Source organism: Maylandia zebra, linkage group LG16 (assembly GCF_041146795.1).
Source record: "Maylandia zebra isolate NMK-2024a linkage group LG16, Mzebra_GT3a, whole genome shotgun sequence".
NCBI classification, from domain to species: domain Eukaryota; kingdom Metazoa; phylum Chordata; class Actinopteri; order Cichliformes; family Cichlidae; genus Maylandia; species Maylandia zebra.
This window is the reverse complement of record NC_135182.1, coordinates 11,089,821-11,108,938: the sequence shown is the minus strand read 5'-3', so window position 1 is coordinate 11,108,938 and position 19,118 is coordinate 11,089,821. Positions and strand designations below refer to the sequence as shown.

The 19,118-nt window shown below is 39.8% G+C and overlaps 1 protein-coding gene across 3 annotated transcripts in view; it reads left to right on the top strand.

Annotated features, from left to right (window-relative positions):
• dgkg (diacylglycerol kinase, gamma) overlaps nucleotides 1-19,118 on the top strand; it is a 166,255-nt gene that overhangs the window by 101,071 nt on the left and 46,066 nt on the right. For all 3 annotated transcript variants that reach the window (XM_014410488.4, XM_014410489.4, XM_014410487.4), the window contains one exon: nucleotides 6,639-6,703. In XM_014410488.4, coding sequence (XP_014265974.1) covers nucleotides 6,639-6,703 — 65 coding nt within the window. The remainder of the gene's footprint in view (nucleotides 1-6,638; nucleotides 6,704-19,118) is intronic.

The window sequence follows — 19,118 nt, the reverse complement described above, 5'->3', positions numbered from 1 at the left end:
GGGCGCCACATGACTAATTACTATAGTTATTACTATAGTCTATCAATTCATAAGTGATATAGAAATGTTTAGCTTTCTCTGAATCAAACATGCTAAACTGAGCATTCCAGTACAAGAGTATCATGGCATTTCTCTTTGCTATTAAGTTAACAAATATAGGGACTCAAAACATAATAGGGGCACACTGACAATGTATTCCTCTGCCGGGTACTGTGGGCCCCACTGATGTGACATTTTCCATCCACCAGTTTTGTTGTTGTTTGTCACTCTCTGTTCCTTTCCTCCTGTTCACCTCACCCATCCCCTAGAAGCTCCTCTTTTCCCCACACACACCATGAGCAAAACTTCAAACGGCAAGATCAAAACAACCTTGATCACATAGGCAACTACAGGCAATGGCAAATGTCACATATTGTTACTGCCAGATTTATCAGGAGGACAGAATGCGTAAAAGTTGTGCTGGTCAGTGATCGCCTGTAGCGGTGGATTCAGGCCAGATTTGGTGACATGGAACAGCCTGTCATGTTTTAAAAAGCTCTGCAGCTACTTTGTGTTGTTGTCTGACCCTGATCCGTATGCTGTCCTACAGACTTTGCTCGTAATAAACCAAAATCAATACAAAAACAAAACTCCACCATTTGTACACATGTGACAAACAACTCCTTGGGCACAAATTTAAAGAAAAACAACCACTTTGCCCTCATTGAATTCTCACATGTTTATGTGTTTTTGTTGCTATGAGTAACCTTGCCATTAAATCAGAATAGGAATGTTTTTAAGTTATGGTTCCAGTATCAGATTCTCGTGCTCTAAAAGCAGCAGATGCAGCTCTATTTTAAGATGTGAGATTTGCTGATGCATGGAGATCTCAGAACATTGCCCTAGTGTCTGATTGAGTAAGTGCGGTAGCGTCCATTCATGATTTTCAGGGTGACAAGTGAGGAAGCTTGTAATCGCACCTGTCCGCTTGCTTCGTCACAGCCTTCCATTGTCCTTGTTGCACCAAACTGAAACACCTGGACAGGCAGGCAGGATGCCAGCCTATCATCACAGGTGCTTTCACCTGTCAAAATTATGGGATGCACTTTGATCTAAATATATTCCTCCCCAACCCAGTGTGATGGCAAAACATGTAATCCGATTGTTAAGTGATGATGTGACGAATCCTACTTCCAGGCCTAAAGTAGTCTGCGTTTAATATGGCTTTTGTGTTGTTAACATGTTTAATGTTTTGTATTTTCTTCTATTTAATCTCAAAAAGCTCCTAAAACAGTCAGTGATCACTGTTGACCTCCCTCGGCTTTTATTACCGCTAATCATTTATTTAAGCTCAGTTTTTAAAACCTTAGGATGTAACTACAGCACAGCCCATGCAGCAGTATATGAATGACTAACCTCGTATTGTGGATGGATTATCTCAGTTGTTCTCCTGGCTGAAGTTTGGTCCTTTTACAGCATCCTGCCATGCGATTACATTTGTTCCTGACCACCGAGAACACTCACGTTAACTTTTATCGAGTGCAAAAAAAGTTAGCTTGTTTATCCGGTTGTTCAGTCTGACGTCACTAGCCGTGTCTGGGTCTAAACTCCGCTGCAGGTCCATATATCAAACGATCACTATGGCATTACTGAGAGTTGAAAAACTGTCTAAAGTCTTTCATCTTTAATAAAATGATCAGCGTTCTGCTCTACCAGGTGTAACAATTGAGTTTAACATCCAGGCATCCATGAAAATGGACATTTATGACATTTAACGGAGTTAGAAGTTAGCAGGAAGTTAGCTTGCTAGCTTCTATCTAAATACAATATAGCATGTCCTGACTGCGGGTTTTGGAAACAAATTAAAACGTACAGCTCTGTTATCACTTCCAACATAAATGAAGACAGAAAACGAAACAGCAGTGACGTTTGTAGGGTCACTGAAGTTTGGCTAGCTGGTATATAATGATGTGCTACGTGACCGCTAGCGACACAGCTATGTTAGCATATATGAACAAGCTAACTTTTTTTCCACTCGATAAAAGTTAACATGAGTGTTTTCGGTGGTCAGGAACAAATGTAATCGCATGGCAGGATGCTGTAAAAGGACCAAACTTCAGCCAGGAGAACAACTGAGATAATGCAGCCACAATACGAGGTTAGTCATTCATATACTGCTGCATGGGCTGGGCTGTAGTTACATCCTAAGGTTTTAAAAACTGAGCTTAAATAAATGATTAGCGGTAATAAAAGCCGAGGGAGGTCAACAGTGATCACTGACTGTTTTAGGAGCTTTTTGAGATTAAATATAAGAAAATACATAACATTAAACATGTTAACAACACAAAAGCCATATTAAACGCAGACTACTTTAGACCCGGAAGTAGGATTCGTCGCGTCATCACTGAACAACCGGATATTATGCTAACATAGCTGTGTCGCTAGCGGTCACGTAGCACATCATTATATACCAGCTAGCCAAACTTCAGTAACCCTACAAACGTCACTGCTGTTTAGTTTTCTGTCTTCATTTATGCTGGAAGTGATAGCAGAGCTGTACGTTTTAATTTGTTTCCAAAACCCCGCAGTCAGGACATGCTATATTGTATTTAGATAGAAGCTAGCGAGCTAACTCCCTGCTAACTTCTAACTCCGTTAAATGTCATAAATTCCGTTTTCATGGATGCCTGGATGTTAAACTCAATTGTTACACCTGGTAGAGCAGAACGCTGATCATTTTATTAAAGATGAAAGACTTTAGACAGTTTTTCAACTCTCAGTAATGCCATAGTGATCGTTTGATATATGGACCTGCAGCGGAGTTTAGGTCCAGACATGGCTAGTGACGTCAGACTGAACAACCGGATAGACAGGCCAGTCCACCGTGTCCATTTCCCACTTTGCCTCTCTAACCACGTGAAATGGGCATGCATGCAGAAGTTGCCTAACTCCATGCACAAATTGCATGACCAGCAGGGGGCGATGATATATTTAAACCCACAAAGTCGCTAGTGAGCAAAAAATGTGTTAAGTACATTCCAGGGTCCTTAATCACCAGATTCTATTAAGCTTGGATGATTATATGTATATAGATGTAAATGTGTTAAAAATAGTCTGTTTAAAGGCTTTCATGTGATTATTTGCATGTTGGTTTGAAACAAAATACCTCGCTTTTCTGTTACTGCAGATTACCGCAACGTTTTGGGAAGACGGTGGACCGCCGTGTCTATTACACACTCTGTTGTGATATTGGGTTGTCCTTCCTTATTACCAAGCATCTAAAATGAGTTGAGTTTATTAGACAAGAATTTACAAATATCCAGTTTCCTGTTTTTCACTTTTCGTGTAAAGGTGTACCGTGGAAAGTACAGCTTGACCTTCCAAAACCTACATTTTTGCTAAATTATAAGATGCATGCTCACAATTATTCTCACAGCTTATCTAAGTGATGTTAGTGGATAAGATAAAAATGAGTAAATGACACCCTTAGAAGATGAGGTTATGATTCTGTGCGGTAGCCTACAATATTGCATGAAATGTCCAAAAACTTTATCATTATTATTATTAGTGAGTGATGAATAATTGGAGGGTTTGGGTTAGTTCTAGTTGTTAACAGTAGTGGTCATGGCCCAATCAAAGGTAAAGACAAATCATTAATTTTGTTGAGCCTGTGGAAAAGCAGCAGTACGACTGTTTCTAACTTCTAATTGGGTGAGCAGTTTAGGTCTTCCACTGCACACCATCTTCACATAATCAAAGGCACAAACTCAGACCATGTAGAAATGTACTACAACTATACTCAGAGAAAGGCAGCAAGCAAAGGACCCCTGCAGGCACGCACACACTCCTTCATGCAAACCCATGTAGATGCATCGTTTTGGTATATTTACTCACTGAGCGTCACCGTATCTGTTGTAAAAGAATTTGCGTTGTTTTTGTTCTTGATCTGTTCTCGCTCTCTCTCTGTCCTTTGGTAAAGGTAACATGTTTAATGTAGCAGTGCATCATTACTGCCACGTTTTGGTCGGTAAAACTGGTCATTACTTCTGTCAGGGACTTTTTTCCCCTCATTTGCATCTTCTCTAGCTGCAGGGCATTGAGAGTATTAACTTTTCATTTACATGTGTGTTGTGCTGAACTGTTATTTACAATATTTAAGTGGAAAGACTGCTTTAAATGAGAAGCCTGGCAGCATGAAAATAACATGCAAATAAGCTGTAAAGGGATTATATTTACATGTGAACTAGAGGATGAACATTGTGTCTGAGTAAATACTGCAGATTATTTTTATCTTGCTCTTACTGTAACTCCAACGGTATATATCAAACCAGCGTGTTGTTCTTTTTCTTCTTTTTAACATCAGTGTAGCATCCTCAAGGCTAAATGCTATGTCAATCGAAAGATAGTCAATTATTAAACATCGTATGTATTACTTTAACATCTGTAAAGGCGACACATCCTGCTATCCAAACAGTCCCATATAAGGTTTTGTTAATAAAATAAGACGATCCTCAGGCTTTAGTGGAGCAGAAGAAGCTCTGGTCAAGCTCAAAGTTCAGATCAGGACTGCTCTGTGTCACAGATCTCATGCAATCAAATCTGTGCGTGTTCTGTGCGTGCTGCGGGTCTCCATGCATGTTTATGGTATTTTTGAGCGTCTGCAGTCTTAGTGCTAATTGAACTTGCCATTGTTGTTATTTATCTGGCTTGTAGAGTTAATATGATGGACGTATTTGAGTTGTTTTAAGAGGTAAAAAGAAACAAAACTGTGTACTTTAACATAAAGCACTATCAGGGGCTCTTGTGACTGTCAGGCTGTGAAAAATGAATCAAAATGAGCAGAGGACAATATCATTTCTTCTTAGTTTCACATGGCAAACATCAATTATGTCTCTGCTGGCGGCTGCTGTTGTTTGTTTGCCTATTTAAAGGGGTCATACTGAGGCTGCTCTTGTGACTGATCAGGGGTTTGGCCCAGAGGTGAGGGGTTAAATACACGGGGCAGGAAGGTGGGGTCCGGTCTAAGACCAGCTTCAGTAAACTTGTGACCCTCAGATCAGTGCTGTAATGTGTCATTAGCCTTAGCTTTATACTCCTCAGTGTCTTTGTGCTCTGTAGACTGAATTACAGCAGGAAATAGGAAGGGTTATTGTGGTAGGTTGGATCAAATTATTGTTTGATCAAAACACTGTCTTCATGCACAGCAATTTCAAGTGGGGAGAAATTGGTATGTAAATAGATGTAAATAACTATTATTTCTATTACTAATTACTTTGCCACTTATTTTCCTCTTTCAGTCAATTAATTGCTTCCTATTTAAAATATAGAAAATGAAATGAAAAAAGTAAAGAGAAGAAGTTTAGCTTGCTTGGAAACTTTTGATTAAACTAGCTAGTTTTCTGTTGAATACGGCTCTAACATTGGCCTAGCAAAATGACTCCAAGAATGCATTGATGACTCATCCACAACGGCACAAAAGAACAAAGAGCAACATCTAGACTGCAGATCTCAGATGTCTCAGGTTAGGTATTCATGATTCAGCAATAAGAAGGAGACTGGGCACAAATGGCACCTATGGGAGAGTTTAAAGGCAAAAACGGCTGCTGACCACAAAGAATACAAACATTCATCTCACCTTTGCCACAAAAACATCTTGACGATCCCCAAGACTTTGGGGAAAATATTCTGTGGAGTTACAAAAGTTGACATTTCTGGAGCAGTCTGGAGTCTCGTCGTGTCTGGCGGAAACAAACATGGTGATGGTATGGTGTTCGTCTGGGGCTGCTTTCCTGCTTCAGGATCTGGATGACTTTCCATGACTGATGCAACCATGAAGTCTGCTCTCTATCAGAAAATGCTGAACGAGAATATCCGAGAATATCGGTTTGTGTTTTTCTGGCTTATTCAGCAGAACTGAAACTGAACTGAAACAAACCAGCAAATTCTGCTCTGAAACAACAAATTTAAACAGACCTGGCATGACCTCAAACAGACTGTTAATGCTAAAAAACAACAACAACAACAACAATAACAAAAGAAAAAACAAAACTGAATTTTCAAAATTCTTCAAAGAGAGGTGGGATAAAATTTCTCTAGAGCTATATGAAGGACCAGGTAGGTTTAGATCCTTTCCCCTTCATAAATGAAATCATTTAAAAGCTGTATTTTGTATCAGTGTTGTGGCTCGGTGATGTAGTGGTTAACACATTTGCTTGGTAACGGTTGCTGGATTAATTCCAGCTGGAAATCCCCCTTTGGAGTTGCATCATGGAGGGTATCTGGGGTAAAAAGGCCAAATCAAACATGCAGTTTTTTTGTCAGGTGCAGGTAATTGACATGTATAGGTAAAGCAGTAAATATGCAACTACAATGAAGGTTAAGTTATGAAATCCTTTTATGACATGGTTGTATATTTGGTAGAACAGAGTGGAGTGAGTACAGTAATTGGCTGATGAGTGTAGCGGTACACTCTCCGTCTCAGTTTTTACTGACTGAACCAGTAGCATTTCTGTTCTCATGCCTATTCTAAAAACAAACAATGACTGATGTATGACACCTTTTTTTATGCTGGCACAAAGCTAAGTTTGCATTTGACCTTTATCCAGCTGTAATAACACGTGAGGTTAAATTCACAATGTCTTTTCTGTTTTCTCCTCCAGGATGCCTCAATCGCCCATCGCTTTCATCTGATGCGTGAGAAGCACCCTGAGAAGTTTAACAGCAGGTTAGTGAGATATTTAGTGGGATTTAGCATAATATTTTGCTACTGCAAAAATTAGTTTACCTGCACCCAACCTCATACCATGAATTGATAAAAAACCCTCATAAATAACGAGTGACCTAGCACTTTAATCTGGAAACCCAGTTTCGTACTCCATAATTGTCACCGATCGATAACAGACCAAAACCTGCTGCAGAGAGGGGTCGATATATTGGCGGTGTTGGCCTTATTTGAGTTAAAAGGGACTGAGCTAGAAGAGTTGCATAAACTCTGCGTAGAGTACTCCAGGATCTATCCTTTTAATTTCTTCATTTTATTTTCTAATGTTTACTCGTTCGAGCACACAACTAATTATGAAATGATCTAGACATCCAGCAGGAGAAATGAGTGAGGGAGACTGTGATGACGTAAATGGGAGTTGAATCATTCTCATGGTAGAGAAGACACCTTTAAAATGGCAGGCCAGGACAACAAAAGCTCAGCTGCCTAATTAATAGTTACATCATCTGGGTGGCCGCCTCAGCCTGATGAGAGAGAGGGAGACGTCAGAAGAGAGAGTCACGATGATCCAGAGTTGATGAAATACCATCGCCTGGTTCAGATGGATGAATTCAATCTCACCACACCAGGAAGACATGTAAATGAGACAAAGTCAGGATTGGAGTCTGAGAGCAGCTTGAGGACGTCATCAGAATTTATATATCAAACTTTTATGCATGTTGAGAAAAAAATTCTTAACCTTAGCCCCATGTGTGAAATTATTGTGGGGCGCACTTTTCTGTTTTCCATAACAATAAGGCACTGTGTAAATATCACAGGTCTCAACCACACAGACTGTGTGACCATCTCAAAAAAACTACTGTTTTCTTAACATAAGTGTAGCGATGCAAAAGGCCTTCTGACAGGCTCTGTTTGGAATTTTGTAGTATCAACACTACACCAGCATCCACCATCAGACAATTAAATAGCATTACATACAATACAATGCAACTTTATTTGTATAGCACATTTAAAACCAGAGTGCCACTGGATTGTCTGACTTCTCTATCTTAGAACAATTTCTGTTGAGATAAAGAAAATGTTTGTGTTAGTGGCCTTTGTGACCCATTGTAAAGTTTCATCTGGTCAAACACAGAATAAAGAAGACAAACAGTAGACAATTAGAAAAATGAAGTTATTCCCTTGTAAAATACCCTCTGCCTCAAACTACAGGCTACTCACAAATTTGATCTATCTCTTTTTAAACATAGACTGTATATAAAAGATGGACATAGCCCCCATAACATCAACTCTGCATTTTGAAGTCTCAGTTGTGTCATTGCTGCTGCCATCCTTGTTTTTGGGGGCCACAGTGCTAATTTATCAGCGAACACTTGAAATCTTGATTCACAAGCTGTATACATAAACTCTGTGGACACATTTACAGTCGCTGGTAGGGATGGGTATCGAAAACCGGTTCTTGTTGAGAACCGGTTCCCACTGTTTCAATTCCTTGGAATTGTTTGCCATTTTTGCAAACGATTCCCTTATCGATTCCAGTCGCCCCGAATGACGTCACCACGTTGCGGAGCGTCATTTACCTGGCAGGAAACATCAAACCTTGAGGAAGACAGCAGGAGAAAATCACACCTGAAAGCTGCTCCTGTAAACTAAGAATGAAAACTTGGGCAGCATGTGGTCACTAACACTGGACAGAAGATTGGTTGCCTGGTCTCCATTTCTAATGCAACATTCAGGATCCACGTAAACGACTTAAAAGCATGGATCTATCCTGCTTCGTATCAATGGTCCAGGCTGCAGTTGGTGGTGTAATAGTATGTGAGATATCTTCTCTGCACACTTTGGAAACTTTAGTAGCAAGTGAGCATTGTTTAAACTCCACACCCTGACTGACTTTATCTTACTGATGTTGTCGTCTATCCCTTTACGACCAATCTTCTGATGGTTGCTGTCAGCTAGATTACATTTCATTGCATCAGGTTATAAATGTAATAAATTTTTGATGCTATGAAGTTGATCTTTTTTAAAGCTGTGGGGACTGACTTGCTTTTATAGCCAGGCCCGTGTGGCCATTAGAGGAACTCTAGTTTTTGGTACCTCGCACTGGCTTCATTTTTTAGCCCTGGAGGTTGATTGGACTCATTGTGATATCATGGAATTAAACATAAACCGAATGCCACTTTAGGAACATTTTGCATTTAATTTTTATATCCGTGGCAATTGAAATTACACACACAAAAGAGTAAGTGTTCATGGACCCACGAAAAGCAACAAAATGTTTAAAAAGCTGCTTCCTTTTCAGTCCAGCACCCTTTACTACACTTGTGAAGCAATCGTTCAGAAGAACAGTCAAACAGCAGCAGACTGCATCAGCCTCTGTAGACATAAACTGCTGCCCTGAGGGGAATGACTGTTGATGAAATCCTGCTTTGCTTGTTGTCTTTACTGTAGCCTGATGTGTATGAATGTGAGAACGTTCTCAAGTTTCTCAAAGCAAATTATGCAAAATGTCCCCAGTGTGGCTGCATGAAGATCTGCACCTATTGTTTGCTTAAAAGCCGTTCTTTGTTTACTGTTGACCATGTGTGATTGTGCTAAAGTGCGCCGAAAAGCACAATCCCTGAACGCGCTGCTCTGAAGGTTTGAAATCACAAGTTAATTAGAGAGTAAAAGCGGCCGTCCTTCGTCGCAATGTGCAGTTGTACTTTGAATACTCAGTTCAGTGTAGGAGCTTGTTTTGAATGCCTCTCAGTCACTTGGGAACCAGGCTGTGTTTCATGTTGTTTGCATGATGGCAACAACATGTATTCCACTGGTTCACTCCACAGCTAATTAGCTGACATACTGTGGAAAATGAAAAAAAATAGAGGAGCGGAGAGAGTATGAAGGGGTACTAGAGAGATGGCTTGTTTACTCTTTGAAATTCAATAATTAATGCTGAAGTTTCCATCCTTGGTCCCATATCTGTTTCCAGCATCATAAAAGAAAGATACCGCCGTTCTCAGCGGACCCTCTCTTTGATCCATTAGGCAGACTTAGAAGATGTAAAGCATTTATGTGGACAGCGGGACATATTTAGCCCACATAAACCCAGAGGTTAAACACAGTAACCTTTAAAGCTCTTTGCTTTTCTACAAAATCTTCTTGGATGTTGCTTTTGACTGTCTCCATTGCTCTGAGAGCCTCTTGTGGCAAAGATCAAACTGTAGCTCCAAGCGAGAGTGCCGTGACGCTCCGGCAGCTTACTGTACAATATTTACAGTAAGCCTGGTGCTGGAGGTTATTGTTCTTCTTTGAATTTTCTTTTTCAGTACTGCAGCAGAGCACAAGACAGTTGATGGACAGCTGCAACTGTTCTATTGTTGCGTGACTGAAGTTTTGGCAGGGTAAACACCCCTCCATGTTTACAGCAGTTAAAACTGAAAGGAGTCAATGTTGAGACCCAGCTATTTCTTTCTCTGTGGGTAAGCGCATGATAAAATCACCTTTGACCTGGCGAGAGAGGCCCATAGCCACATGTAGCACTTAGCTCAGTGCTTTATTGTACTTCCTGTCAGTCACAATCCCACATTGTCTGCATGTGTTTCTCTCACACACTTGCACCACAAACCATCCCCCACTATCTCAGGCCTACTGGGACAAGGGGGATGTGTGATTCCTGACATCTCAGCATCTGATGGTCACAGTAGCCAGACCTCCAGGAGCCTGAAGCCCAGGTGCGAATCATTTCTCATGCTGTGGACAATGCAGTCTTTGCGTGTGTGCAAAAATGTGTGTTATCCATTCTGGAACATTTTCAGGGAGGAGAGGAAATAATATGTTAAGAATTTTTTTTAAAATACTTAAGCAGTATAAATCATCTATCCTAACTGCTCTTACTCAGGCCATGTCCACACTGTTACATTTTCATTTGAAAACGCATCCTTTTGTCTCCGTTTTGGCCTCCCGTCCACACTGAGACGGCGTGTTCGCTCAAGGAACACGGAGCATTGTGAAAACACTCTCCAAAGCGGATACATTTGAAAGCGACGTTTTCGCGTCGCAGTGTGGACAGCGAACCCGGAGCATTTTCGAAAACAATGAAACATTTTATCATGGGATTCAGTCATGTGACCAATTAAACTAAGAGAGTGGAGGGCATTATACAGCAGTTGTTTTGTTTGCTCTCAGTTCTGACAGCCCTATTAACGATTAATATCAGTGTGTACATGCTCCAGATAGCTTTTCTTCAAATTCTTTATTTCTCACTCGCTTTTGCAACTTTGTACTTTTGTGTTACTCGCAGCAACAACTCCAACTCATTGTTAGTCCATTTAAAAAAAGTTTTCCTCAACATTTTGTCGCGATGTTTCAAAGAGTCGGAAAGTGAATAAACGGCAGACGAAAATGAGGCAGGTCGAATCGTCTTGCGTTTCACGCATTCGCAGTACTGGAACGTAAGCGTTCAATGTAAATGAACGAGTCTGTGAAAACGAATGAAAACGATAGTGTGGACGCGGAGCGTTTTCAGACGTATACGCCGTTTTCATATTTATTCGTGTGGACCCCTCAGATCAGTTATATGTGTGCTCCCCTTTTGTGACTAAGGCAGACTTGTTCAGAGCTGATTTTGAACTGGTTCCATAAAAAGCAGTGGTAAATTTGCAGCAAATCTAGAGTTTTAGTCATTGTCTTTTGAATAAATTGTCATTTAGTTCTAGTCATAATCCAAATGTTTAAAATTTTGCTCGACAAAATATTGTAAGATTATAACCAGAGATGGGCAGTAACGCGTTACTGTAATCCGATTACTTTTTTCGAGTAACGAGTAAAGTAAGGGATTACTATTGCAAAAACGTTAATTAGATTACCTTTACTTTCCCGTAGGAACGCTGCGTTACTGCGTTACTAAAACCGTGATTTTTTTTGCGAGAATGTCTCATGACAGTGACGTAAGCAAGTGCGACGTTTGTGACAACAGCTGTGTGCAGATCAACAGTGGATCATATATCGAGTACTGGAGAGAGTATGAGCATGCAGAGTTTAAAGCGTGGAAGTACTGACCTTACTTTAAGTTTGATTCCATAAAAAGTGACAAAAACATTAGTGTCCATTGTGCGTGGGAAGAAAACTTCTTTTTACAGTGAAAAAAAACCCCCTAAACTTCCAAGCAAGCACCGAGTGCGCTACCACGTAATGGGAAATTCACAGAGAAACTGCCGTATCCTTCCACTGACCGCTGCGGCACACCTGCACCAGGGTAAACCTCCGCCTACCCTGCTCCTGCTTTACAGGTGAAAATAGAGCAACAGGACCGCTGAGTCTTTGACTTTATTTATGTTCTGCTGTGTTTTACTTGCATCTATTTGAAAGACTGAGTGTAAACACAAAAAAAAAAAATTTATGTGCTGGAATGTGCAGAAAATAGGTTTAAATATTAAACAAATTTCTTCCAGTCAGTGAATGTTGCATATAATAAAATTTTTGCTTGATGCATAAAGTTAAAAGATTAAAACTAATAAAACAAGTTTTAAAAAGGGACTTCTCCATTTGATTACATTTTGTATGATGGATTATGTAGAAAAAGTAGAATTGGGCTGAAAGATCTATCACTTTATCACCTCTTCAGGTTGTAAATCGTGTTTTTAAAAAGTAACTAAGTAACTAAGTAATTAATTACTTTTGAAAATAAGTAATCAGTAAAGTAACGGGATTACTTTTTTGGGGAAGTAATCAGTAATTAGTTACTGATTACTTTTTTCAAGTAACTTGACCAACACTGATTATAACAGAGAAAAGCTAAAGCTGATTCAGTTGCCTGATCAGAAACGGTGTCAGTGGAAGGGTGGCTGAAACAGGGAGAAAAGGCTGAAGCATGCCAAATTATTATAGGCATGGCAGAAATTTCACATTTTCGGTTTAAACTGTTGTCAGTGTGCACAGATGAGGCCGGCAGAGAGGTACAACAGTGAATGTCTGCAGCCTGTAAAGCATGGTGAAGGCTCTGTCATCATGTCATGGTTTAGGGCTGCAGTCAGCTGTGTTGGAGATCCTGTCAAACTGATGGAATTATGAATGCAGACAAGTACAGACATCTTGAAATATATCTGAATGGAAAAGACTTTCAGCATGATAAGAAACTCTCAGTCGCAGTCATACCTGAATAGAAAAACACAAATGGAACACTATCAGTGATGGATTACTCTGCCCAGAGCCCAGACGTCAACGTTTCTGAAATAGCGCAGATTCTTCTTGACAGTGAAGAAAAATAAGAACTGTAGAATATCCTTCAAGCAGCCTGGAGAACTATTTCTGTGTACTATTTAGTGAATTACAAGAAAGCTTGCCAACAAGATTTCAGGCTAAGTCAAAGAATAAATGTGGTCCTTCTAGATATTGACTCGCAAGCCCGATAGAACTGCAGAAACTGTTTTTGCCTGGCTTGGCATTCATTTACGCAGGTGCACAGCTGGCATCAGTAAATTTTGGGAATGTTTTGCTCCAGTGACACCTTTAAAAAGGGGGAAAAAATCACTGATTTGATGTGACATAGTTAATGTCATAAAGTTCAATTAACATTCCTTTAACAAAAAGTATTAGTATTAAGAGTTATGTCATGGTTCAGGCTTTATTATGTGAGGCATTAGCCCTGGGGGGCTGAGGGCTTTTTGAAGTGAAAGTCTGCATGAGACGGAGAATCTCATACAGAAATCCCCCCCCCCCTCCCCCCCGCCTCTGATGATGAGAAGATCACAAAGGTTGTGCGCTTTACCAGTTTGAACATCTGGCCAGTGTAGATCCAGAAAGGAAATCTCAGGGATTAGTATAAATCATCTTTCTTTCAAAACCACTGTATAGTTGGTATTAGCTGACTGTCATTATGGCCTCTTTGAATAATACCAGCTCAGCAGTTAATGTTATGTTTTATTCTTATTGGGAAAAAAGCCTCAGAATTACCTCACAGTTTGAGATGAAACAATAGTATCTAAATTATATACATTATTATAACCATGTTAAGCATTATGACCACCAGTAAATTATGAATATATTTAATGTGCAAACGTGCACATTAATATACAGAAACTGGACTAGGGAAAGCTTGCATATGTTTCTGATGTATTTTAGAAAGAGTCTCATTATTAGCTGCACTTTAGTCAAAAAAAGCATACTACTTCACCAATTCTCCTCATTTTCAGCTTCATGTATTTATTTTTGGACCGCACTGGAGTAGCTTTGCATGATTCACAGTTCAAAATATACGATGGGAAATAAGGAAAAGCAGAAAGGATCCCTTTCAGCTGCTGAGCAACACTTTGATTTATCCTTTCAATTCAGAATGATATTATCATCTCTAATAAGCTCCCATCTGTCCTGTTTCTTCCAAATTACCAACCTTTTATGCGCCACTTGTGAATTTTGAATTATTTTGAGTTATTATTACACTCTCCCCTCTTTTTTTCCCTGGTTCAGAGGGAAAATCCACTCTCTTCCTGTTGTGCAGACAAGGATATACATGTACGCAAGCAAAGGTTCACAACACACTGGGGAAGTTTTTCTCTTTTTAAAAACCACATCGATACAAATGTTCACTGATATGATCTTTTTCCACCTTCTCTTTTCACTATATTAAATTAACTTCAGTGATAGTAAGAGTCCTTTTAGTAACGGTGTGTTTTATAATACAACACAAGACATTCTTCTAAGTCTAAATAATACTGTTGCTATATTATGGTGAGTAGTTTACATGCACTTGTTGTAATATCTGGATTTTAATGATTTTTTTTGAGGTTGGAATGACTGTACAGAATACGTTTTTATTGAGTGCACTAGTTTGAATTTATTTTTGACTTTCTCTAATCCACATAGGTTTAAAAGTATGTAGACTCAAACAGATAGATACACTCACTTAAATCATTTAATAAGTGATGCTGAGGGTTCTCAGTGTCTTTTAATTTGATGAGGCCAAGACCTGTTAACCTCTTGTTAGTGATCATGATTGGCTCCAACTGGTAGTTTCAGTTTCTGTTTGAGAGCACCACTTAGATTGAGCAACAGTCTGAACAACCGGAAAGTCCAAGTGAAAATCTAAGAAGGAGAACACAAGTTGGAGACATTTCTAAACAGTTGCAGATTCCAACAGTATAAGTTCATCATTAATTGTATGTAAGTACAAGTTATTCGAATGTGTCATCACCTGACCACGGTCTGGAAGAAGATGCAAACTGTCACTCTCTGATGAAAAGAAATACATTTCTAAGGTTATTAAAAATGTGTATTGTAAAATCAATGCACTGTTGAAAAAGAAAGGTTCAAAGAAATGATGAGAAACATGACAAGTTACTTTTTGCATAATACTCAGTATTTTGCACATTTCCATTGCACTGTCTTGTGTCTGTATCGTCCTGTTCTGTCTAGTGTTGCACTGTCTTGTCTTGTTTTGGGGTTTTTTGCATTCTTTGCACATTGCACTTTATGTAGTCCTGTGTTTGTCTGTTATATGTCATATGTAGCACCAGGGTCTCAGAGGAACGGTGTCTCGTTTCACACTGTACATGGTTGAAATGACAATAAAAGCCACTTGACTTGACATTCATGTCCATGATGAGTGTAAGTGTATATCTCACCAAAAATATACCTATTTTCTCACCTGATATGCTTGTATATGTAGCTATAATTAGCTCTCTTCATAAGCTGCTTTGTCGAGCTAAAAGAATGGGTCAATGAAGCTTTAGGTCACCGATCGCCTGATTGGATTATCAGAGATCAGATATCAGCAACTTCTTACCAGCTGTCTAAAAACACTGCAGCCAGCATTGTGTTAGCCTTCAGGGGCCTGTTCTTCGTACGTCGCTTACTACATCCAAGATCAAATGACACATCCAAGACCAAACCATCGCGCTAACTGTGAGCTCGCTAATCCGGTTCCCCGAACACACCTGCTGTTGACGATTAGTACAGCTGGACGCAGGAATGTGACATCACTGGGTGTCGTAAAAGGGGCTACGCATCGATAGTAGAAACATTGATCGGCAACCCGCTGATTGGTCGGCGAAAATGTCGAAGGGGCGTGCTCGGTATTTTCCGGCAGCAGAGCAAGAACTCTTGAGTGAGGGATTTCAGGAGTTTCAGAGTTTAATTAAAACGCAAGAGAACACTGCAAAGGCTGCAAAAGCAAGGAGAGAGGGCTGGCAGAAAGTTGCTGACAAATCAAACTCGTAGGTAATTTAATAATAATAATAATAATGGATTGGATTTATATAGCGCTTTCCAAGGCACCCAAAGCGCTTTACGATACCACTATTCATTCACTCCCACATTCACACACTGGTGGAGGCAGCTACGGTTGTAGCCAGGCTGCCATATCGCGCCATCGGCCCCTCTGGCCAACACCAGTAGGCGGTAGGGTAGATCTATCATATGACACTATATTGTCCAATATCATATGGCATTATATTATATTATAATATGTTATATTATATCCCCTTTCACATTAGAGCCACAACAGGACCCACAAGAACATGGGAACAAGTAAAAGTGGAATACAGGAGTATTCTACAGAATGGTAATATTTATCTCTTAGATTGCTTTGCGTCTCTTGGCAAGGTAATACTGGCCTGTAATACTCTGTTAGTTTGTTCATAACAGCAACCAAGAAAAGGGCAGAGGAAAAAAAGACAGGTGGTGGTCCTGCACCCCCTCGTCAACAAGTTGGTTAAGTAAATAATACCCTCACGGGAATATCGATATCTCTCTATGAGCACACTGTCGCGCTGAGCTAAAGGATCCTGTCTGTCCCGCAATATACGCTGAATTCTGAGGACTCTCCTTATCAATCTTGCACCTTCCGCAAAGGGTGGCTCGCGTATACGGACAGGACATGGCTGCGACAGGCTTCCCAAATCCACCTTCGCTTTTATAGCCGTGGTCTCTCATCTTGATTACACGAAGTAATTTACAATTACTACTCTGAAATATGAATTACATCTGTAATAATCACATACATGTAATAGAATGTTAATAGTTCATTTCCCTTTTTTAGGAAATGACCTGTATGTATCTGTGTGACATCAATAAAAGGATCAAGTGCTGCATTATCTTTAGTTACATTGATGTTATTTATTTATGGTGAAACAGTGGTAAAATATCGCTGTTGCTTTTGTATAAATGAAGCGGACATACCTGCGTGGCCGCGATCTAATCCTGTTTACATAAAGTAAACCTGCTCCCGAGCAGGTTTACGCTTACGGCTCTGTTGCTATGACAGCAAGTCCCGGATGAGCTTCGGGGAACCGAACGATCAAAGATCACGCGAAATCGTCAACAATCTAATCCAGCTAACTTACTTAGCGAGGTACGAAGAACAGGCCCCAGTTCTTTACTTTATCAAGCTCGAGTATTGTCTTTCCATTGTTTTGCATTTTCTCTGTTCAGACATATACAATGATAATAAAGGCCTATTCTATTCTATTTTTCACACTGTTTAAGACCAACAGGGTTTAATTTCTGCTTGCAGAAAACCAATTTAGTATATAGATACTCCATTTTATATAGAAATTGGAGTATCTATATGTCTGTATACCACTGACTGCACTGGGCTTTGTCTGCACTGATTTTCAAAGTCAGGACACATTCTCTGCTAATTAGTTTTACTCCCTGACCTCGTATCCTTCTGATTTCACAACCGGTATGAGAGAGGAGGAGGGATTGAAAAGACGTGGTGGGGTCATAAAGTCATTTTTCATATTAGTGATTTAAAGAGATGTTTATCTGACAGGAAGGGCAAGAAACTCCAAGGCACAGTATACTGGTGAGGGTTTTGGAGCCCCCGAGCAGTACTGAAGTAGTGAAGCACCTGAACTGTGTTTTCATAACAGCACAGTTTCACCTTGTACCTTACTACACCACCAATCTCTGTTCGCCACACTCTCTTTGAATCTTTTGGTTTCTCTGAAGGAGATGTGTCATCTTAAAAACCAGACAGTACTTGTTAAAGTTGAATAGAATTAATAAGTACTTCTCTTTTTTGCAAGTACGCTGTGAAAGCCAACTGAGGGCTCAGCACACGCTGAACTGGAGACTAATAATGAGAGATTAAAGTGTTAGATTTTTTAGACTATTTACGATCCCCTTTGTTGTAGTTTTGCATTAGGTTTAGTGCAGAAACATGGGAATAATGGTGGAAAGGCTTAAGGAAGTAGTCTGCCTCCCTGTTGCACTCGCTGTCCATAAGGGGGGAGGGGGACATGAGTTAATTGCATTTTTTTACAGGCTGTCTCAAGTGGAAGCAGCTTAATGAGGTTAGGCAGCTCGCCTCGTTGAGAATCACAACTGTTCCTAATTGTGATCTCAAATATGCTCATAATCCCCTGATTTGACAGCAGCAGAGGTTTCTGGGGAGGAATTAAGGTGAAAGAGAAAGAGCGAGACACAGAAAGACAATTAGCAGCAAGAAAAACATGTGAACAAGTGTATCAGCTGAAGACAATCGTGCTACCTTTTAAAGAACATGAAGAGTAATTACAGATTTTAATGCTGTGTCTGAAGTCTGTTCAGTATTGTTCTGTCTCTTATTTTGCTCTGTTAAATTTTGAGACTTTTCTAAAGAGCTTCTGCTTGAAATGTCCTATTTTGTTGGGCTAGGATTGCACCTAACCTTGGTGCTGTCATACCTCCATTATACAACGCTGTTGCGTCAATAACTATGTTATTAGTATAAGCAATATTTCCACATACCAGTGTACCTACTGTGATTTCATTAAACATGCACCACTTTTAGTGATTGCATAAATATGCAGGGTCATCCTTTATCTTCCATCTATGTTAAAGCTAGAAGCTCTAGGAACCCCTTGTTTAGTACTTCACGCGTAGTGATCGTGACAAGTCATGACCAGTGATAGGCCCCAATCCTTAACAGTATCCCCACTTTTTTTTGGCGGGGGGGATTGTGTTTGTCAGAATTATTATTTTTTGTTGGTCACCTGAGTATGAAGAACAATTTAAAAAGAACAAAATGACGTATTCTAATGGCGTAGGTTTAGTGTCAACACAGATGACTGGTTGCTGATTTAGACTCCTGCCATGAATCTCAGCTGAGCTAAAATATAACTTGTGTGTGTGTTTGATGCTGTTGCCAGCATTTATGCTTGTGGTGGTATCCCGGTGTATATGTTTTATATACAGTACCAGCCATGATAGAAACAAATAAAATGCTGAGACTTTTCCCTTCTCGGGTCTCTACTGTTTGTTGCTGTTAATTTCTTTATTTTTATTTCAGAGGCAACCATAGTTGTTCCATCTCTTTGCAAAGTCCCTCAGGTCAACTCCAATAGTTTTGACAATCTCCCTGCAGAAATTTGCTGACATCTGTGAATCCTTATATTATATATTCTTCTGTCACTAATCCATTGAAAAACTGCAGAGACAAAGTATCTACAAATGT